General features: G+C 58.5%; 2 protein-coding genes across 6 annotated transcripts; both read right to left on the reverse strand.

The window, feature by feature from the left end:
• Positions 1 to 235: 235 nt before the first annotated feature.
• DNASE1L2 (deoxyribonuclease 1 like 2) lies at positions 236 to 4,055 on the reverse strand. The gene is made up of 8 exons (XM_075564445.1): positions 3,892 to 4,055; positions 3,700 to 3,788; positions 3,522 to 3,605; positions 3,330 to 3,443; positions 2,954 to 3,009; positions 2,776 to 2,888; positions 2,437 to 2,688; positions 236 to 1,633 (listed from the first exon to the last, which is right to left on the reverse strand). The coding sequence occupies exons 1-8, from the start codon at positions 4,033 to 4,035 to the stop codon at positions 1,580 to 1,582; spliced, it is 906 nt and encodes a 301-aa protein (XP_075420560.1). The 5' UTR covers positions 4,036 to 4,055; the 3' UTR covers positions 236 to 1,579.
• Positions 4,056 to 5,103: 1,048 nt separating this feature from the next.
• E4F1 (E4F transcription factor 1) lies at positions 5,104 to 13,760 on the reverse strand. 5 transcript variants are annotated; one of them, XM_075564450.1, is made up of 14 exons: positions 13,552 to 13,755; positions 10,577 to 10,728; positions 9,808 to 9,910; positions 8,037 to 8,212; positions 7,805 to 7,925; positions 7,579 to 7,731; positions 7,336 to 7,505; positions 6,941 to 7,156; positions 6,722 to 6,827; positions 6,369 to 6,586; positions 6,040 to 6,238; positions 5,811 to 5,953; positions 5,674 to 5,736; positions 5,104 to 5,577 (listed from the first exon to the last, which is right to left on the reverse strand). In XM_075564450.1, exons 1-14 carry the CDS (start codon positions 13,703 to 13,705, stop codon positions 5,224 to 5,226), a joined length of 2,328 nt encoding a protein of 775 aa, XP_075420565.1. In that variant the 5' UTR covers positions 13,706 to 13,755; the 3' UTR covers positions 5,104 to 5,223. The 5 variants fall into 5 exon arrangements, with proteins under 5 accessions (XP_075420565.1, XP_075420563.1, XP_075420562.1 ...); XM_075564448.1 differs by having other exon boundaries at positions 6,722 to 6,830; XM_075564447.1 differs by having other exon boundaries at positions 9,808 to 9,913.
• Between the last annotated feature and the right edge of the window lie 4,433 nt (positions 13,761 to 18,193).

Genomic DNA, 18,193 nt, shown 5'->3' on the forward strand with positions numbered 1-18,193 from the left:
GGTTGACTGTTCCAAACTACCAACTCTGCACAGGTGTCTGAAATATGCTCCTCCCTGGCCCCCATCGTCAGCATCATCCAGGTGGGCCTCAGAGATACTGAGGGCGTGGCCCCTTAAAGTAGGAGCCGCGCCTGTTTCCATGCATATAGTTAGGGGTGCACCTGATTGTAGTCTCAAGTGTGCCCTGGCATGATGGCCAACAGAGACAAGAAATGAGCACGCCCCACAAAGCTCCCATTGGTTTATATAATACATATTTGTTATACAATATATATGTACCTATGTTTATATAATACATATTTGCTATACAATATGTATGTGTATCTACATATCATCTGCCACGGGCAATAAAGCTGAGTGTCTGCTGCTCAAGACCTCTTTAAAGTGATGGAAAGCAATGACGTTACTTTGAAGGCAAGGTGCACCTGACCCACGCTGCGATGGTTCTGCAGTCCCCTGTGCACGTGAAAGTTGGGCACTAAAGGAGGAAGACCGGAATGGATGTGTCCGCATGATGGTGCTGGAGAAGAGGACTGGAGGTATGGTACAGTCGACTGCCAGAAGAACAAACACCTGTCTTGGAAGAAGTATCCCCAAAATGCCCCTTAGAAATGAAGATGGTGAGACTTGGTCTCGTGTGCTTTGGCCATGTCAGAAGAAACCAGTCCCTGGAGAAGGATGTTTCCCAGACATGATGTATGGGAAAGTGATGGGCCAGCAAAAAAAAAAAAAGGGAAGATCCTTTATGAGGTGGACGGACGTGGACGCAGTGGCTGCATCAGTGGGCCCAAACATGAGAACAATTGTGAGGATGGCCCAGGACCGGGTGGTGTTGTTCTGTTCTGTTGGACATTGGAGCTCAATGACTTGATGGCACAACATCACACGGGGCCGGCAGTTTGTGAAAGGAATGGGCCCAGGTCCTCCCCCTACGGGCTGCCTTCCTATGCCAGCGTGACCTGGGATGGCCATTGCCAACAAGTCATGAGCTAGGCTGACCAGCCATCCTGTCCCCTAAAGAAACTGGGATCCTAGGCTGCCAGGCTTCAGCACAAGCCAGGAGGGGCTGAATCTAAAGCAGTGGTTCTCAAACCTTCCTAATGCCTCGACCCTTTCATACAGTCCCTCATGTGGTGGTGACCCCCCAACCATAAAATTACTTTCGTTACTACTTCATCACTGTCATTTTGCTACTGTGATGAATGGGAAGAACCCTGTGAAGGGTCATTCGACCCCCAAAGGGGTCACGACCCACCAGTTAAGAACCGCTGATCTAAAGAAAGGACATGGGTCAGCAGGGTCTGCTGGCTCCACAGGGGGCAGTGCATTTATTGAGCATGTTCAATGGGCTTCTCCCAGCAGCCCTCAGAGGTAGACAGCCCATTTTACAAATGGGAAAGCTGAGGCTTGGAGCTCCCAGTTACAGGTCCATGGTCGCTTCTCCGGACTATGGAAAGGTGTGGGTGCTGGCACCCCTCCCTGGCAAAATCTGCGTGCAGCCTCTCTGAGGGCCGGCTGCCCCCAGAGGGGCCATGCCAAGGGGCGGAGCTCAGTCCTGCGGCTGGCTGGCCTGCGGGTATCATTTGGACTTGAGGGTCACCTCCACGGGGAAGTGGTCACTGACAGCGAGAGCCTGCATGGAGAGAAGGATGAGGTATTTTGACCAAGCAGGTAGTCTGTGGACACCCCACTGGCCATCAGAGCCCCATCATGGGGCAGCTGCAGTGACCATTCTGGAATGTTCTGGCAAATGAGGGCTGAGCCCGGAGAAGGGACAATTCCTGCAAACTCCATAGGAGGCAGATCACGGTTTAATCCTCCTCAGGGAATCTGAGGGTGGACACTAGAGCTTCTAGCCAGGGGCATCCTGGGTGTAGCATGCCACAGCCTGCCCATGCTGAGGAGTCTCAGGACCCTGGGGCCAGCACTCCACCCAGCAACACCTGCCTGAGGCAGGGGTGCCCCTCCCAGCTCTTATATGAGCCCAAGACGCTTCCCTCCCAGCACCTGTTAACCCAGGGGGCTGCCCCAGCACCTACCTTAAAACAGAGAGCTAAAAAAACAAAACAAAAAAAAAACCAGCACCTGCCTGAGCCCCCGAGCACCCCCACAATTTGCCTTAACCTGGAAAGTCCCCCCAGCACCTGCCTGACCCCGGGGAGCCTCCCCAGACTCCTGCCTGCGCCTGGTCCAGAACCCCAAGACCGGCACCCCGCCCCCCTAGCACCTGCCTGCGCCTGGTCCAGAACCCCAAGACCGGCGCCCCGCCCCCTAGCACCTGCCTGCGCCTGGTCCAGAACCCCAAGACCGGCGCCCCGCCCCCCTAGCACCTGCCTGCTCCTGGTCCAGAACCCCAAGACCGGCGCCCCGCCCCCTAGCACCTGCCTGCGCCTGGTCCAGAACCCCAAGACCGGCGCCCCGCCCCCTAGCACCTGCCTGCTCCTGGTCCAAACCAAACTCCTCCTGGAAGTCGTGCACCGCCGCAGACTGCGGCTTCAGGCTCCTGCGCAGGCGCGCGCCGCAGGCCACGATGCGGTCGTAGGCGCAGTCGGAGTTGCCCACCGTGGTGTCGGCGCTGTCCGGGATGAGCCACTTGAAGATCTGGCTGCTGCGCAGGCGAATGGAGGGCCAGTCCTGCGCCCGCACGTAATTGCAGTCCGCGTTGAAGTCCCCCAGAAAGAGGATGTCCTGTGGAGCGTGGGGCCGGTCAGGGTGGCCCGAGTGTCCAGTGTCCAGGCCCTCAGGGCGCGCCTGCCCGAGACCCACAGGGCTTACATCGGTGCCCCATTTGTCGATCACGTCCAGGTACACGTCGTAGAGCGCGTCGATCTCCGCCACGGCGTGGTGCGGCGCCGCGTGCAGGGGCACCAGAACCAACTCGCCCGCCGCTGCGAGGAAAGGGGGTCAGAGACCGCCGGCAGGGAGGGGCGGGGCCGGAGAAGAGAGGCGGGGCCGGCGGGGAGGGGCGGGGCCGGCGGGGAGGGGCGGGGCCGGCGGGAGGGGAGAGGCCGGCGGGGAGGGGCGGGGCCGGCGGGAGGGGAGGGGCCGGCGGGGAGGGGCGGGGCCGGCGGGGAGGGGCGGGGCCGGCGGGGAGGGGCGGGGCCGGCGGGGAGGGGAAGGGCCGGCGGGGAGGGGAGGGGCCGGCGGGGAGGGGAAGGGCCGGCGGGGAGGGGAAGGGCCGGCGGGGAGGGGAGGGGCCGGCGCGGAGGGGAGGGGCCGGAGGGGCGGGGCGGCGCGGAGGGGCGGGGCCGGCGCGGAGGGGAGGGGCCGGCGGGGAGGGGCGGGGCGGCGCGGAGGGGCGGGGCCGGCGCGGAGGCGGGGCTGGCCAAGGGCACGCCTCACCAGAGCCGGGCGCGGAGAACTTGACCACGAAAGGTTCCCGGCTGAAGGCATCCTCCCGGTCCGGGTAGTGGTAAGTGTCCACGACAGACACTGCGTCCTTCCTGGGAGCAGGGGCTGGTGAGCGCACTGGGGCGGCCCCGCGCGCCGCATGCTCCCTCCTCGCGGCCCCGCCCCCTCACCTGTACACAAACAGGTACATTTCCTTGTAATGGTCCCGGCCCAAGGGCTCGCTGCTCACGAAACTGTACTTGTGCTTGGACACGCTGGAGGGACACCGGGCAGGTTTGGAGTCAGGGCACCCAGCCTGGGCCTGGGTCCCGCCGGGGGGCGTGGTGACACGGGCCCCGCCCGCCGTACCTGTTAATCTGCTCCATGAGTGCGGTCACGGCACTCAGGTCTGGGTCTCGGACCTCCTGCACCAGCGTGATGTCATAGCCAGCTAGGATCTGGGGATGGTGGGCAGCGTTGGGGCACTCGCCGCTGGTTCAGCCAAAGCCCCGCTCCTCCTGGCAGCCCAGCTGCAGCCCCTGCCCCGGTCCCGGCCCTCACCTGTGCGATGACGCTGCCGCAGGTCGTGTCCGATACTTTGCTGTCACCGAAGCTCTGAATGTTGAAGGCTCCAATACGAAGTGCCGCGGCCCCAGCGGACCCCAGCGCCCAGAGCGCCACCAGTATGGCCCAGGGCCCGCCCATGGCATGGAGGGGCGGCCTGAGAGGAGCATACAAGCTCAGTGACCAGACAGTAAGCAGACCCACTGACCCACACTCCTGGAGGGCACTTGTTACGTGAGGACAGAGCCTGGCCTGTCACCGGGATGCTGGCCAACAGAAGCTTGCCTTCTATCTGCACACCTGCTGGCCCAAGGTGGCCAGCCCCCAGCCTTCCTCCCACTGCAGGGAAACAGGTCTAAAGAGGGTCCCCGTTTCCCTGTGGCCCACCAGTCACCTGGGACGTATTTGGGGCTGTGCCACAGGCTCGGGGACTCAGCCCAGGTTGCAGGCTGATGGCTAGCCTGTGGCAGTGGTCCAACCGCACCGGCTCAGGTCCAGCAGTAGCTCTGGCACCTGCTGGGGGAGGTTATTTGATGCCCTGGCTGGGGCGGGGCCAGGCTGCGCTGGGTTCCACCCCCTCAATGTTGGGGCACCAGAGCTCTGGGTGCCCATTTACAGAATCTCATGAGGGTGAGGGGCAGATTTGAGGGGGCAAAGTCAAGAGATCTGAGAGACCACCCTGAAAACTGGGATCATAATCTTCCCCACCCACCCCACACCAGCCAGCCTGAAAAACAGGGTCTGGCCTCAGGGAATGGGTCAGCTACACCCAATGCTAGGGACCAGCCTTGTCCCCACCCCCGGGAAAGTAGGTTGCCTTTCATTAGTCTTTGTGAGCTGCATAGCCACAGGGAAACTCAGGCCCACCAGCCTGGAGGATCAAGCCCATTTCCTGGACCCTTCTCCCACAGGATTCTCCGGCTCTGATCCTTGTTCAGGCCTGCCCACCGGCCCAGGCCCAGGCGAGGCTGTGGGTTTCATCCCTCCCACACACCTCAGGAGGCCCAGGGACCTGAAAGGAGGGCAAGACAAGAGTCTGCTCACTAGCATACCAGCACACCCACACACAGCTGGCAGGCCCGCCGGAGCCCTGGGCGGGGCCACAGCACATGAGGCTGTCCTGGGCAAGCCGGTGTGGCAAGTGGGGAACCTGCAGGGGCAGTGGCGCCAGCCCCGGGGCAACCGCCGTGACACCATCACAAGCTGTGGGGTTTTCATGTTTTATTATTGTAAATCAACAAAAACCTCAGTATTTACACTCTACGCCAGCCTCCCCCACCTGCTGCCACCACCGCTGGGCTGCCTCCACGCCAGCCCTGCAGCAGCTGGCTACACGATGACTGTCTGGAATTCGATCTGGCCTTCTGGTGAGGCGATGACCAGCTCGCCTGCGTGCCCCAGGATCTCAATGTCCTCTGATGACACCATGGTCACTGTGGCCTGCTCGGTGCCAGTGGTGCCGGCACGGGCCGTGAGCACAGTGCCCTCGCTGATGGCCGAGGCCAGCGTCATGGCCACCTGCTCAGTCAGGCTCTCGGGAGTGGCGATGGTGATGGTGTCGGCGGCAGGCTCTGCGCCCGTGGCGGCCTGCTGGTCCACAGTCATGTTCTGCACAATGATCTGGTGGCCAGCGCCGGCCTGGCGCACAATCTGTCGTACCACCTTCATGATGTGGCTGTCCACCTACCGGCCGTGGAAGGAGGGATAAGGTGGGGGTGTCGACCCGGCACAGCACCACGTACCCCCCCCAAACACCCTCCTGCCCCTCCCCGCCCCCACCTCTGTCTGGGTGCCCTCGATGATCTCTGTGGCCTCGCTGGTCTCTGCATCATCAGCGGTAGCCTGGCGGCGGGGCATAGGTCAGCACAGCTGCCCCCACCAGCCCAGCCCACCCCCACGGGGTGCCCCGGCCCCACCTCAATGATGTACTCCTGGGTGTCCGCCACCATGGACGAGAACTCCACCAGGACGGTGTGTGGGTCCTCGGCCAGCACGGTGGCAGAGGCTGCAGGGCTCTCCTCGGGCACCAGCATCTCCTCCACCTCCAGCAGGCAGCCCCCTGCCGGTGGGCAGCAGGGTCAGGGCCCAGAGGGTTAGGGTCAGCCCCTCCATAGCCCCGCCCCTCCCCCTAGCCCCACCCCAGACCTTTGGTGCGCAGGTGCCTGTTCAGCGTGCCATGCTCGGCGAAGCCTCGGCCACAGCGGTAGCACTTGAAGGGTTTCTCGCCCGTGTGGTGCCGCACGTGCCGCACCAGCGAGCCCTTCTCTCGGAAGCCCCGGCTGCAGTACTGGCACACGTGTGGCTTCTCCTCCAGGTGCGTCCGGAAGTGCACTTGTTGGGCGTTCTGCGGGGAGTGGCTGTCAGTGGGGCCCGGGCCTCACTCTCCCACCCTCCCACCGGGAACAGAGGGCGGTGGAGGCTGGGTTAGGAGAGGGCCTCGGTACAGGAAGAGGGCGCCAGGCGCCGGGGCCCACCTTGGTCTTATAGCGCTTGCCGCACTCGGGGCAGGGGTAGGGCCGCTCATCCGAGTGCACGCGCCGGTGGCCGCGCACGTGGGCGATCGTCTTGTAGAGCTTCCCGCAGTCCCCACAGCGGTAGCGCCGCTCGTGCAGGTGCACCTCCTGGTGCTTCCGGAGCAGGTAGGCCTTGGGGAAGGTCTTGCCGCACTGTGCGCATGCGAAGGGCCGCGGTCCTGGGGGCGGGCAGCACGGCGATGGCATCGGCTCACTGCGCGTGCCCCCTAGCTCAGATCGTCAGAGGAAGCACTCTGGCACCTTGTCTCCCACTGCCCGCCCGAGAACTCCCCACTCACCCCCCTGCCACCCACCTGCATGGCCCCTCTTGTGGGCCTCCAGCGTGGCAGCTGTGGGGAAGGTCTCGCTGCACTGAGGACATGGGTGGGTCCTGGGCACACCAGCAGCTGCGCTGGCCACCTGCTGGGGAACAAGGCTTACCTCACGCCACCGTGGGGAGAAGGGGGTGGCGTGGCCTTCACTGTGGTAGGCATGTTCAGGACACAGACAGGGCGAGGGCAGGGACTACTCACTGTGTCCACCTGCTCCAAGGTCAGCAAGGGCAGCTCTGCCGGCCCTTCACCCAGGGCCTGGGGGCCAGGCTCGGTGGGAGGGGCCGGCTCCAGGGCAGCGCCCTCCTCCCCTGAGGCCCGGTCCAGCACCAGGCCGGAGTTCTGCATGGCCTGCCGCAGCAGGTTCTCCCGGCCTCCCTCGCTGGCGGGACAGGCCAGCTCCTCGGGGACTGGGGGCTGCGGAGGGACAGGTAAGGCTGCTGGCAATTCAGTGCACACTCCCATTCCAAGTCCACACCAGGCCAAGGGGACCCCATACCCAGGGCCCTGGGATTACTTCACCCTGCACCCCTCAGCTCCCTGCCACCTCCAAGCTCATGCCAGGCCAAATGGAGCCCAGGATCAACCACTCCCACCTCTGGGCCCAGGGCCTTCATGCCCAGGGCCAACTCCTGCATCTGCACGTGGACTTCGTGGATGACCGTGCCCTTGGCATCTGTCACCAAGTGGATCACAGGGGACGTCTCTATGGGCTCCTCTGTCCCCGAGGGTGACGCGACCATCCCCAGGCTGGCAGGCCCTGACCCTGGAAGGCACAGCTAGTAAGGCCTGGCAGCCAGAGGCCAGGAGGGCACTAGGGGAGCAGAGCCCTCACTGACCTGCAGGCCCCGCCTCCTTGCAGGCAGCTGTGTCCTTGCTGACTCCGAAACGGATCTTCTCCGTGCACGGGGTCAGGGACTTGAGGTGTCGCGTCAGTGCGCCCGACTCCCGGAAGCTCTTCCCGCACTTGATGCACTTATAGGGGCGCTCGTCTGTGAGGGAAGCGGGCTCAGTTGGCTCAGGGGTGGCCCATGGCGGGGGCCAGGGAACCTGGCCTGCCCTCACCTGTGTGTCGCCGGTGGTGGCGGATCAGAGAGCCCTTGGTCCGGAAAGAGGCCCCGCACAGCTTGCACTCGTGGTCCTTGCGGCTGCTGTGTGTGACCATGTGGGCCTTGAGGATGCTGCCCTGTCGGGGGACGGGTAGTGCCGCTCAGGGCAGCTGGGGGGAGGAGGGCCAGGGGCTGTACCCCTCCCCCGACGGCTTTCCCCTTGCCCCCCGACCCCCAGCCCTGCTCACGGTCTTGAAGGTCTTGCGGCACAACAGGCAAACATAGCGGCCCTCCCTGTTCACCAGCAGCCGCACAGAGGCAGGCGTCCCCTCCTCGGCCAGCCCAGGGCCCTCGGCCACCTCGCAGTCCCCCGGCTCCGACTCTGGCTCAGCTGCTACGATCACCTCTTTGATGTGCCCACCACCTAAGGAGACATGGGCCACTGGTCACCTGCTGCTGGACACTACTACCAGCTCTACAGGCCACCAGGGTGGCTCCCCAATCCCTTAGCCCACCTTGCCCTGGGCAGACCCGACACAGACTCCTGGAGAGGCAGCCTGGGAGCCCCAACATGTGCCCGTGGCAGGGCTGTTTGCTTGACTGCCCCCGCCTCGCCAGGGCCAGAGACCCACCCCCGTCCCTGACCCTTCAGAGTCCGACGAGGGGTTTGGGCTCGCCTGGAATGCCAGGTGGCCCTACACCTGGCAGCCCCCAGGGAGCGGAAGCTGGGCTCTGACACGTCTGGTAGGTGTTGGAGAAACATGACAGGGTGCAAAGCTGTGCTGTAAACATGTCCCACAGTCGCTCAAAGGAGCGATGCAGCAGCTGGGCACCGCCTCTCACAGCCTCACGGTTGCAGGCGTCTTGTTTTGACAAGCCGCCCTCCCCGACTCAGCACTTTCCGAGCCTGACTCTGCCTCCCCAGAGGGCATCTCCCACCATGGACAGCTCCCCCTCAGGCTAGACCAGGCCGGAGAAGGCTTGGAGCAGTGGCCAGAGGGCTCAGGGCCTGTGCCAACCTAGACAGCCACACGGGGCCCCAACTGGCTGTCCCCGGCAAGGACCCAGTCAAACACCCCAGGCCTGGAATCAGAGGCCAGAGGGGGGGCGGTGGTGGTGGTATCTGGCTGGTGGTGGGCACCTTTCACTATGGAGTGCTAGCTGGTATGCTCACCCAGGGGCCTGCCTGGGGCATCTCCAGAGTCCCCAGGAGCAGCTGCCAAAGCAGCTGTATGCCACTGGGCTAGATGTGGGCCAAACCAGGGGCTTGCTTTCCAGTGACACCACCACCAGAACCAGAGGCCTCTTTGCAGTGGTGACCAGTGAACATGTCGGCGGACAGGACTGTCAAGAGGACAGATGTGCAGTCCTTCCCAGGGCTTGCCAAGGCTGAGTTCTGCCTGTTGTCCAAACCATCAGCTGCCTAGGGCCCAGGGGCACCCATCCTTTCCCGAGCCCTTCCACAGAGGTCAAACTGCTCCTGCTGGGAGCCACGCACGCACTGCCCTACCTTTGCTCCTACCCATGCTCACACCCCACCCTACCTCCTACCCCCACCCAGCCCTCACAACGCCCACTCTGCCAGGGCACCTGGCCCGGCACTGAACACTAGGTAAAGCCACTTTCTGGAGCCCTGGGCCCGCGTCACAAGCTTGTAAAGCCCTGGGGCAGGAGGACGGCATGGTCACCCCAGGCAGGCCAACAGGGGTAGGTCAAGGTCTCGGGGCAAGTGGGGCCCACAAGCACCCTCCAGGCTTGCACCAGCCTCCCAGAACACCTGTGGGGCGTGGAGTCAGGACAGAGGCTGGTAGGGACCGGGGGTGGAGGACAATGGGGGTGCACAGGGAGAGCCAAGCTGGGAGCATGATGGTAGGAGGAGGCCCCTGACCCATTGAACCCTGTGGATGCCGCTCCCCAGCACTGCCCTGAGAAGGCCGATGGGAGACACCAGACCCCTCCCGTAGCCCGGCCACAGCTGGCACACCTTAGCCCAGGAAAGTCCCACATGGTCCCACTTACCCACGAGGTTGGGGGCATGGCCCAGGTCTGCCGAAAGCGACGCTGCCTCCACCACTATATGGGCCAGCGTGAGGGGCTCCTCTGAGGCTGGTGCTTGGACCACCTGCTGGGGGTGGCACAGGAGACTTTGAGCCCCGTGACCAGTCGACCCCTTGGCACCCACTGCAGGGTCAGCTTTGGCCTCTCCACTTGGGATCACCCTGTGCCTAACTCTCGCAAGTTCAAGCCATGGATGTGGGGGGGGGGGCTGGCAGTGAGGGGAACTCACTGATTATGCAGGGACGGCTGCACTCACCCCCTCACCCCTACAGCCCCCACCAGGGACCACAAAATGGCACAGGGCTGGGGACTTCCCAGAGGGCAGAGGAAGAGTGAGATGATTCATATTCAAATGTCTCCTGGGCCAGTCCCCTGCCTCAGACCCCTGGCTTCCCTCCACGCCCCCTGTCCTTGAGATGCTCCCACCCACTGGCATGTTGTCAGGGCTCAGCCCAGCCTGCTGTGGTCTGGGGACCCCAGGGACTTAATCTGGTGGGGGGATGGCAGAAGGCAAAGGGATATACCCAAGCGCCGCCTCACCACCCTCCCTCCCCGCGCACCTGCCCTGCTGGGTCAGGCATCGGCCAGAGGCCACCCTGGGTCAGGTAGGAGGCCTCGGGCTTGCCAGACCTGCCTGCCCACCCACATGTCGGCGGCGAGCCAGTCGGCACAGGCATGCTGTTGGGTGCACAGGGATCGCTGGCAGTGACTGCAGAGGGTGGGCACTCACCTCGGAGCCCAACAGCTCAGTGGCCTCGGGGGTGGTGGGCAGGGAATCCAGGGGGGCCCGCTGGCAGCCCTTCTGAAGCTTGTGCTGGACGAAGTCCTCCACGGTGGTGAACTCAGCCTGGCAGCGGCCACATCTGTGCACATCGTCTTCATCTGGGGTGGGGGGGGTGCCATCAGTGGGCCCAGGTGATGCCAGACCCCAGAGCCTTTCCCTGGCCCTCAGAGGGGCTGCATCTTAGCAGGAGTGTGTGCAGGGGCAGTTCAAACATGGACTGCCCCCTGTCTTGCAGGAACCCACACAGAGAAGAGGAGGCTTCCCCCAACCAGTCTAGAGATGAGGGGAGACGGGATTAAACGCCGCCCAAGTCTGAGTCCTGACACCTCTGTTTGCATTACTTCCTGCGGGTGTGCTCGGGAATCAATGCCCACTGCACTTGGCAAGCACAGCAGGGATAAGCTGTGTGTGTGTGTGTGTGTGTGCGCGCGCGTGCGCGCGCACGCAGGCAGAGGGATGACTACCCTTTTCTCACCCTGATGTGGATAAACGTGACATCTGACAAAGACACCAGGGTGAGGCTCTGCAGAGTACCCCACGCCCCAAGACTACTGATTCTGAACCCATCACCTGCCCCAAGCCCTTTGGAAGAGACCGCCTGCAGCACCCACTCCATCTACCCCCAACCCAGCCCCAAATGCACCTCCTGGGGCCCCAGAGAACCCTGGTGACACCCTGAGGAGAGATCATTCCCATCCTAGAACAATGATTTGAGCTTCAGACCCCTCTCCCCACCCCTGCCGTGGGGGCAGGACTCTGACCCTAAGGGCCACTCCAGAGTCCTCGACGTGTGCACAGCAGAACAGCAAGATGTCCTCCCTGCCTCTGCCTCCTGCCCTCCCCTCCCACACCAAGGTCAAAGCCAGGGCCCTGCACCTGAAGGAGCCCAGCTGGAGTTTGTTGAATTAATGACAGAGCAGCGGGCCAAACCACAGAGGGCTGCTGGGCAGAGGCAAGCACAGAAGTACCAGTGTGCTCTTAGCTGCCCACAGGGCATCTGGTGACTGTGTTGCACGAGCCCCTGCCCAGGGGGACCTGGTGGGGCCATTTAACCTGAAACCAGGTCACAGCCTCAGAGAGCCTTGGAGACTAAGTTAGCTTGTCCCCAGTGGCACTTCCACTCTGCAAGCTGGAATTATGAGCACCCATGAAAAAAAGGGACCGGATTTATATTTAAGGTAGAATTTGGGGCATGATAATGGGGGTGGAGGAAGCATTTAAAGAACTAGAGGTAAGTTTTATGTTTCATCGGTACTACACTGCATCCAGACTGGCTCATCTTCTCCCGGAGACCCTACAAATGCAGATAGATCAGAGCATGCACACTGCTACAGATAAGAGCTGGAAACACAGGTAATCCAGGACAGATAAACCCCTCAGGACCAATAAGGAGTAGCGACCCCAGGAGGGGAAGGAGAAGGTGGGGGAGAAAGGGGGAACCGATCACAATGATCTACATATAACCCCCCTCCCTGAGGGGCGGACAACAGAAAAGTGGGTGAAGGGAGGCTTTGGTCAGTGTAAGGCATGACAAAATAATAATTCATAAATTATCAAGGGTTCATGAGGGAGGGAGGGAGGGGGAAAATGAGCTGATACTAAGGGTTAAAGCAGAAAAAATGTTTGAGAATGATATTGGCAACAAAGGTACAATGTGCCTGACACAATGGATTCATTTATGGATTGTGGTATGAGTTGTACGAGCCCCCATTAAAATTATTCTAAAAATAAAATACATGTAATAGGAAAGGGGGGAAAAATCACCACTTCCAATGCCCAGTCACTTCCCTTCCTTTCTGTGCTGTGACAGCTCAGGGGGCACTCCAAATGCCAGGGTTGTGACTACGTGATGCACCCAATGAGGAGGCAATGAGCCTAGGGGTGTAGTGGTTAGGTGCCGGGCTGCGAGCCACAAAACCACCAGCAGCTCTGAAGGACAGACATTGAGCTGCCTACTCCCCCCAACAGTTAACAATCTCGGAACCGCACATGGGATCACTAGGAGTCAGCATGGAATCCATGGCGGTGAATTTTTGGTTTGGTTTGGATTGGATGAGGAGGCACAGCGAGGAGTCCTGGTGGTGCAGTGGTTAAGTGCTGGTGCAGATCCTCAGGCGAAAGATGGGGCTTGTGACACCCGAAAAACTCAAGGGGGTCAACTCTACTACCCTCTCCTCTAGGACCACGACGAGTCGGCATCTGCTCAGAGGCACGAGTGTGGGGTTTACGAGGAGGCGCCCGAGCTCAGAGGGTTCCACAGTGACTCAGCCCTGGCGCCCACTGCAGTCCTGGCTACCTAACTGGCTGGGCGACGTGAGTGACCCTTGATGAGTAACTACACATCTAAGCATTCCATAAAAGGGGAACGACAGTAATAATGCCCGCGTCAAGGTCGGGTTGAGGCGGCTGGGGCTGTCTTTCGAGCATCACTAGCAGCAACAGCCTCGTTGTGGGGCGGGAAACAGGGGCTCGGACAGGTGTGGTCACGTGCCCAAGAGCGAGAGGTGGCCAGTCCGGTCAGAGGCGGCAGCGTGCACGACGTGGCGTTCCATCGCGGCCCGAGCCCGGGCGGCCCCGAGGCCCCTCCCGCCCGCAGCTACAGGCCCATGCGCAGGCAGAGGGGGGCCATGCCCGGCACCCCGAGGCCGAGGGGCTGGCCGCGGGCAGGGCCGGCCGGCCGGCTGCCGCGGGGATCGGATTGCAAAGGGCCACGAGGTGAGCGCCCGGAGTCAGGGCACTGTGAGCCCCCGTGGGCAGGCGAGGGGGGCAGCGGGGGTGAAGGACACCCTGCAGGAGGCTCCGCGGGCCGTCCGGTCAGCGCCCGAGGTTTGTCGCGCCCGCCAGCCCAGCCTTCCGGGCCTCCGCGAGCCCGGCCGCGCCGCCCCAGCCCGGCCGCGCCCCACCGCGCCGCGCCCCGGTACCTTCCTCGCTGAAGGGCGCTGGGAGACCCAGGAAGCCGCCAGGGGCCAAGGCCGCGGCCGCCCCGTCCCCGGCCCCGCCCGCTTCCCGCCCGGCTGCGGCCCGGGCTTCTGCCGTATGGGCGGCCGTCACCCGCGCTGCCATCGCGCCCTCCATGTCGCAACGCGCCGCAGGAAGATGGCGGATTTACGACCGTGTCGTCATAACAACGGGCCGCGCCGAGGCGAGCGTGAGAGAACGAGCCGGCGAGGGCGGGGCGGGGCCGCTGCGAGATCCGCGGCCGGTGGGCGGGGCGGGGCGGGGCGGGGCGATGCGGGGCGGGGCAAGGCGGGGCGGGGCGGGGCGGGGCCGGGAGAAGGGGCCCAGAGCGTGGGAGGGACGGGCGCCGGGCGGGCAATGGGTGGGGCCCACAGAGACCTGGGATGACTTTGCAGTTTTTATATATGTATGTATGTATGCAATTTATATATTTGCAATTTTCTATATATTTGCAATTTTCTATATATTTGCAATTGAGGGCTTTTAAAAATCATTTTACTGGAGGCTCATACAACTCTTATCACCATGCGTACATCAGTTGGATCGGGCGTGTTTGTACATATGCTGCATTCATTCTTTTCTAGACATGTACTTTCTATAGAACCCTTGGTATCAGCTCTCCTCCCCCCCCCACCAAGTCTTCATATTTTATAATTAATTTACCATTGTGGACAACACACCACAGCAGCAAATCAGACGCCTGCAGCGAGTACATGCCAACTCATAACGATCTTGTAGGACAGAGTAGAGCTGTCCCTTTGGGTTTCTGAAGCTGTAAATTTTTCTGAGAGTAGACAGCCTCATACTGCTTCCTCAGAGCCCGCTGGTAGATTCCAACGGCTGACCTTTAGTATAACCCACTATGCACAGTAGAGTCTCCATCCAGTCCACCATTTCTCCTGGTTATACTGGTAACATTCTTCAAGTGCTTTTCCGCATTGTCCCCCCTCTGTCAGCACAAACGAGCCCACTGCCCCGTTTTCTGTCTAGTACTCTGATTTTTGCAGTCTTTTAATGTATTTTTGCGGCATAAAATGACCACGCATTTATTTTGCGATGTGATGCAACCGCTGTGAACTTCCACACTGTTTTTCACCCCCTCAAAAGGAAATCCTTTTCCATTTAATAAGCAACTTCTCTCTCATAAGGAGCTCTGGTGCCCTGGTGGATTATCAAGGCCAGCAGTTCAAAACCACCAGATGCCCCTCAGGAGAAAGATGAAGCTTTCTACTCCCACAGAGAAGGACACGCTCAGAAACCTGCAGAGGCAGCTCTACTCTGCCCCACGGGGTCACCAGGAATCAGTAGTGACTCATAGCAGAGTGTTTTGAGTGAGTGTCTGACAGTCCGCTGGCTCGATGTGGCCAGCGCTGCCCAGTCCACTCTGTGCATGAAATAAAGGAGGCATTGGAGGGTGGAAAAAGCAGGTGTGTGATTTTGGTAAAATTTGGTTCTTCCCAGAGTCAGCTTGACCTTAACATCATAGAGATGGGCTACTGCATTACACCGCGATCCCTACAAAACTTGTAAATGTAAAAAGGACAAATCTAGGATAATTGGAAGTCATTAAAAATGAAATGGAACATATAAAGATCAATATCCTAGCAATCAGGAAGCTGAAATGGACTGTATTGGCCACTTTGAATCAGAAATCAGATGGTTATAATAGATTCAGGAAGAATGTGGTGTGTCGTTCGTCATCGAAAAGGAAATTCCAAGATCTGTCTTGAAGGACAATGATGTCTTTGATAGGATAACATCTATCTGCATATAAGGAAATCCAGTCAGTACAACTATTATTCAAATTTATTCACCAACCACTAAAGCTAGTGATGCAGAAATTGAACTTTACCAACATCTCCCATCTGAAATAGATCGAACATGCAGTCGAGATGCCCTGATAATTATTGGAGACCGGAATGCAAAAGTTGGAAATAAAGAGAAGGAACTTATGGTCTTGGAGATAGAAACAGAACTGCAGATTGCATGATAAAATTTTACAAGACCAACAACTTCTTGGTTGCAAGTACCTTTTTTCAATATCACAAAGGAAGACTATACACGTGGACTTCTCCAGATGAACTTCACAGAAATCAAACTGAACACATATGTGGGAAGAGATGGTGAAGAAGTTCAATTACCAGCAATTAAACCAGGCCAGGAACTGCCCGTGGAACAGACCACCAATTGCTCATGTGTAAGTCTGGTTGAAGCTGAAGATAATTAAAACAGGAGCCAAAATAGGACCTTGAGTCTCTCCCACCTGAATTTTGAGAACATCTCAAGTTGTACACTGGTACATATGAGGGCTGGAGGTACAGGGAATCCAGGGTGGATGATACTTTCAGGACCAAGGGTGTGAGGGGCGATGCTGGGAGAGTGGAGGGTGAGTGGGTTGGAAAGGGGGAACTGATTACAAGGATCCACATGTGACCTCTTCCCTGGGAGAGGGACGGCAGAGAAGGGGGGGAAGGGAGACTCCGGATGGGGCAAGATATGACAAAATAACGATGTATAAATTACCAAGGGCACAGAAGGGAGGGGGGAGCGGGGAGGGAGGGGAAAAAAAAGAGGACCTGATGCAAAGGGCTTAAGTGGAGAGCAAACACTTTGAGAATGATTGGGGCAGGGAATGTATGGATGTGCTTTATACAATTGATGTATGTATATGTGTGGATTGTGATAAGAGTTGTATGAGTCCCTAATAAAATATAAAAAAAGAAAAGAGGAGAAAAAAAAGAAAATGATTAGGGCAAAGAATGCACAGATGTGCTTTATACAATTGATGTATATATATGTATGGACTGTGATAAGAGTTGTATGAGCCCCTAATAAATTGTTTTTTTTAAAAAAGAACGGATTTGACACATGGAACATTAACGACAGAAGGCTTGATGAGCTTTGGGAGGACATCAAGATTCTCACACATGAAGAAAGCAAAACTCATTAAAAAGACAAGAAAGGAAGGAAAGATCAAAGTGGATGTCAGACGAGACTCTGACTCTCGCCCGTAATCAGAGAGCAGCAAAGGCAAATCAAAGCAATGAAGCAAAAGAGCTGGACTGAACATTTCGAAGGGCATAGATTTTCAAGGAGACAAAGTAAAATAAAATGACCTGTGCAAGGACCGAGAGTTAGAAAAACAAAAAGGAAGACCACTCTCAGCATAGCTTAAACTGAAAGCACGCCAAAAAACGCAAGGCTTGAGTTGCAATATCGCAAGGTTCTAGGTAAAATATTGAACGATGCAGGAAGCGTTAAAAGAATATTGAGAGAGCACAAAGAAGTCAAAATGCCCCTGTTACTGGGACTGGCATGTGAGCAAGAGCCAATGGTACTGAATGAAGATGTGTTAGTCTGGGGACATTGGAGGAACAAATCCATGGAAACTCATATGCATAAGAGAGTTTTATGTAAAGGGTAGGTGCACATCAAGAAAACATCCCAACCCAGTGCTGCCCAAGCCCACAAGTCCAACATTAGCCTATATGTCCGACACGAATCCACAAAGTCCTCCTCCATCTCACAAAACACACACTATAATGCCGATTGCAGGAGGAAAGTCGAGTCAGTGAACGTGTCAGCATCTCAGTGCTGGCAGGGGTCTCCACACGGCTGCTCCAGCACCCAGGGCTGCATCGGGATAGGTCCATGTGGCTTCTCCTCAGGGTTGTCTTGCAGGAAGTGAGCCTTGCCAGCTAAAGCAGGGAACTGGCTAAGGCAGCTGCACCCTGGTTCGACCATCAGAAAACACAGGACATGAGAACTCGAAAGGCGAGGCTCACCAAGCCATTTATTGCTCCGCCCTTCAGTTAACCCCACATGCGTTTATCGGCCAGGTTGGCACAATAAACTTTAACTATCTCAGAGGGAGTCCAAGGTTCACTGAAGGCATTGATAGAATACCAATGAAAATATTTCAACAAGCTTATAAAGCACTGGAACACTCACTCGCCTATGCCAGGAAATTTGGAAGACAGCTACTTGACCAACTGCCTGGAAGAGCTCTGAATTTGTGCCCATTCCAAGGAAAGGTGACCCAACACAGTGCCCAAATTATAGAGAAAATATAATTAATATCACATGCGAGGAAGACTTTGCGGAAGATCATTCAACACCGGTGGCAGCTGTCCATTGACAAGGAGCTGCTAGAGGTTCAGGCTGGATTCAGGAGAGGACACGGAACAAGGGATATAATTGTGGATTTCAGACAGATTTGGACTGAAAGTAGAGAATTCCAGAAAACCGTTTACTTGTTTTTTACTGACTATTCAAAGGCATTGAGCGTGTGGACTGTACCAAACTATGGCTCATCTTGAGAAGAATGGGAGTTCCGGAACGCTCCATTGTGCTCATGCAGAACCTGCACATGGATCAAGAGGCACCTGCGCAAACGGAGCAAGGGGACATAACAAGATTTAAAACCAGTAAAGGGGGGAGGGAGGGGGAAAATAAAAGCTGCACCAAGAGCTCAAGCAGAAAGAAAATGCTTTGAAAACGTTGATGGCAACACATGACACAATGGATGGATGGATGGATGGATGGCTTGTGATAAGAGCTGTATGAGCCACCAATACAATGATTTTTTTAAATAATTGCGAACAG

The sequence above is a fragment of the Tenrec ecaudatus genome, chromosome 12 (genome assembly GCF_050624435.1).
Source record: "Tenrec ecaudatus isolate mTenEca1 chromosome 12, mTenEca1.hap1, whole genome shotgun sequence".
Lineage (NCBI taxonomy): Eukaryota > Metazoa > Chordata > Mammalia > Afrosoricida > Tenrecidae > Tenrec > Tenrec ecaudatus.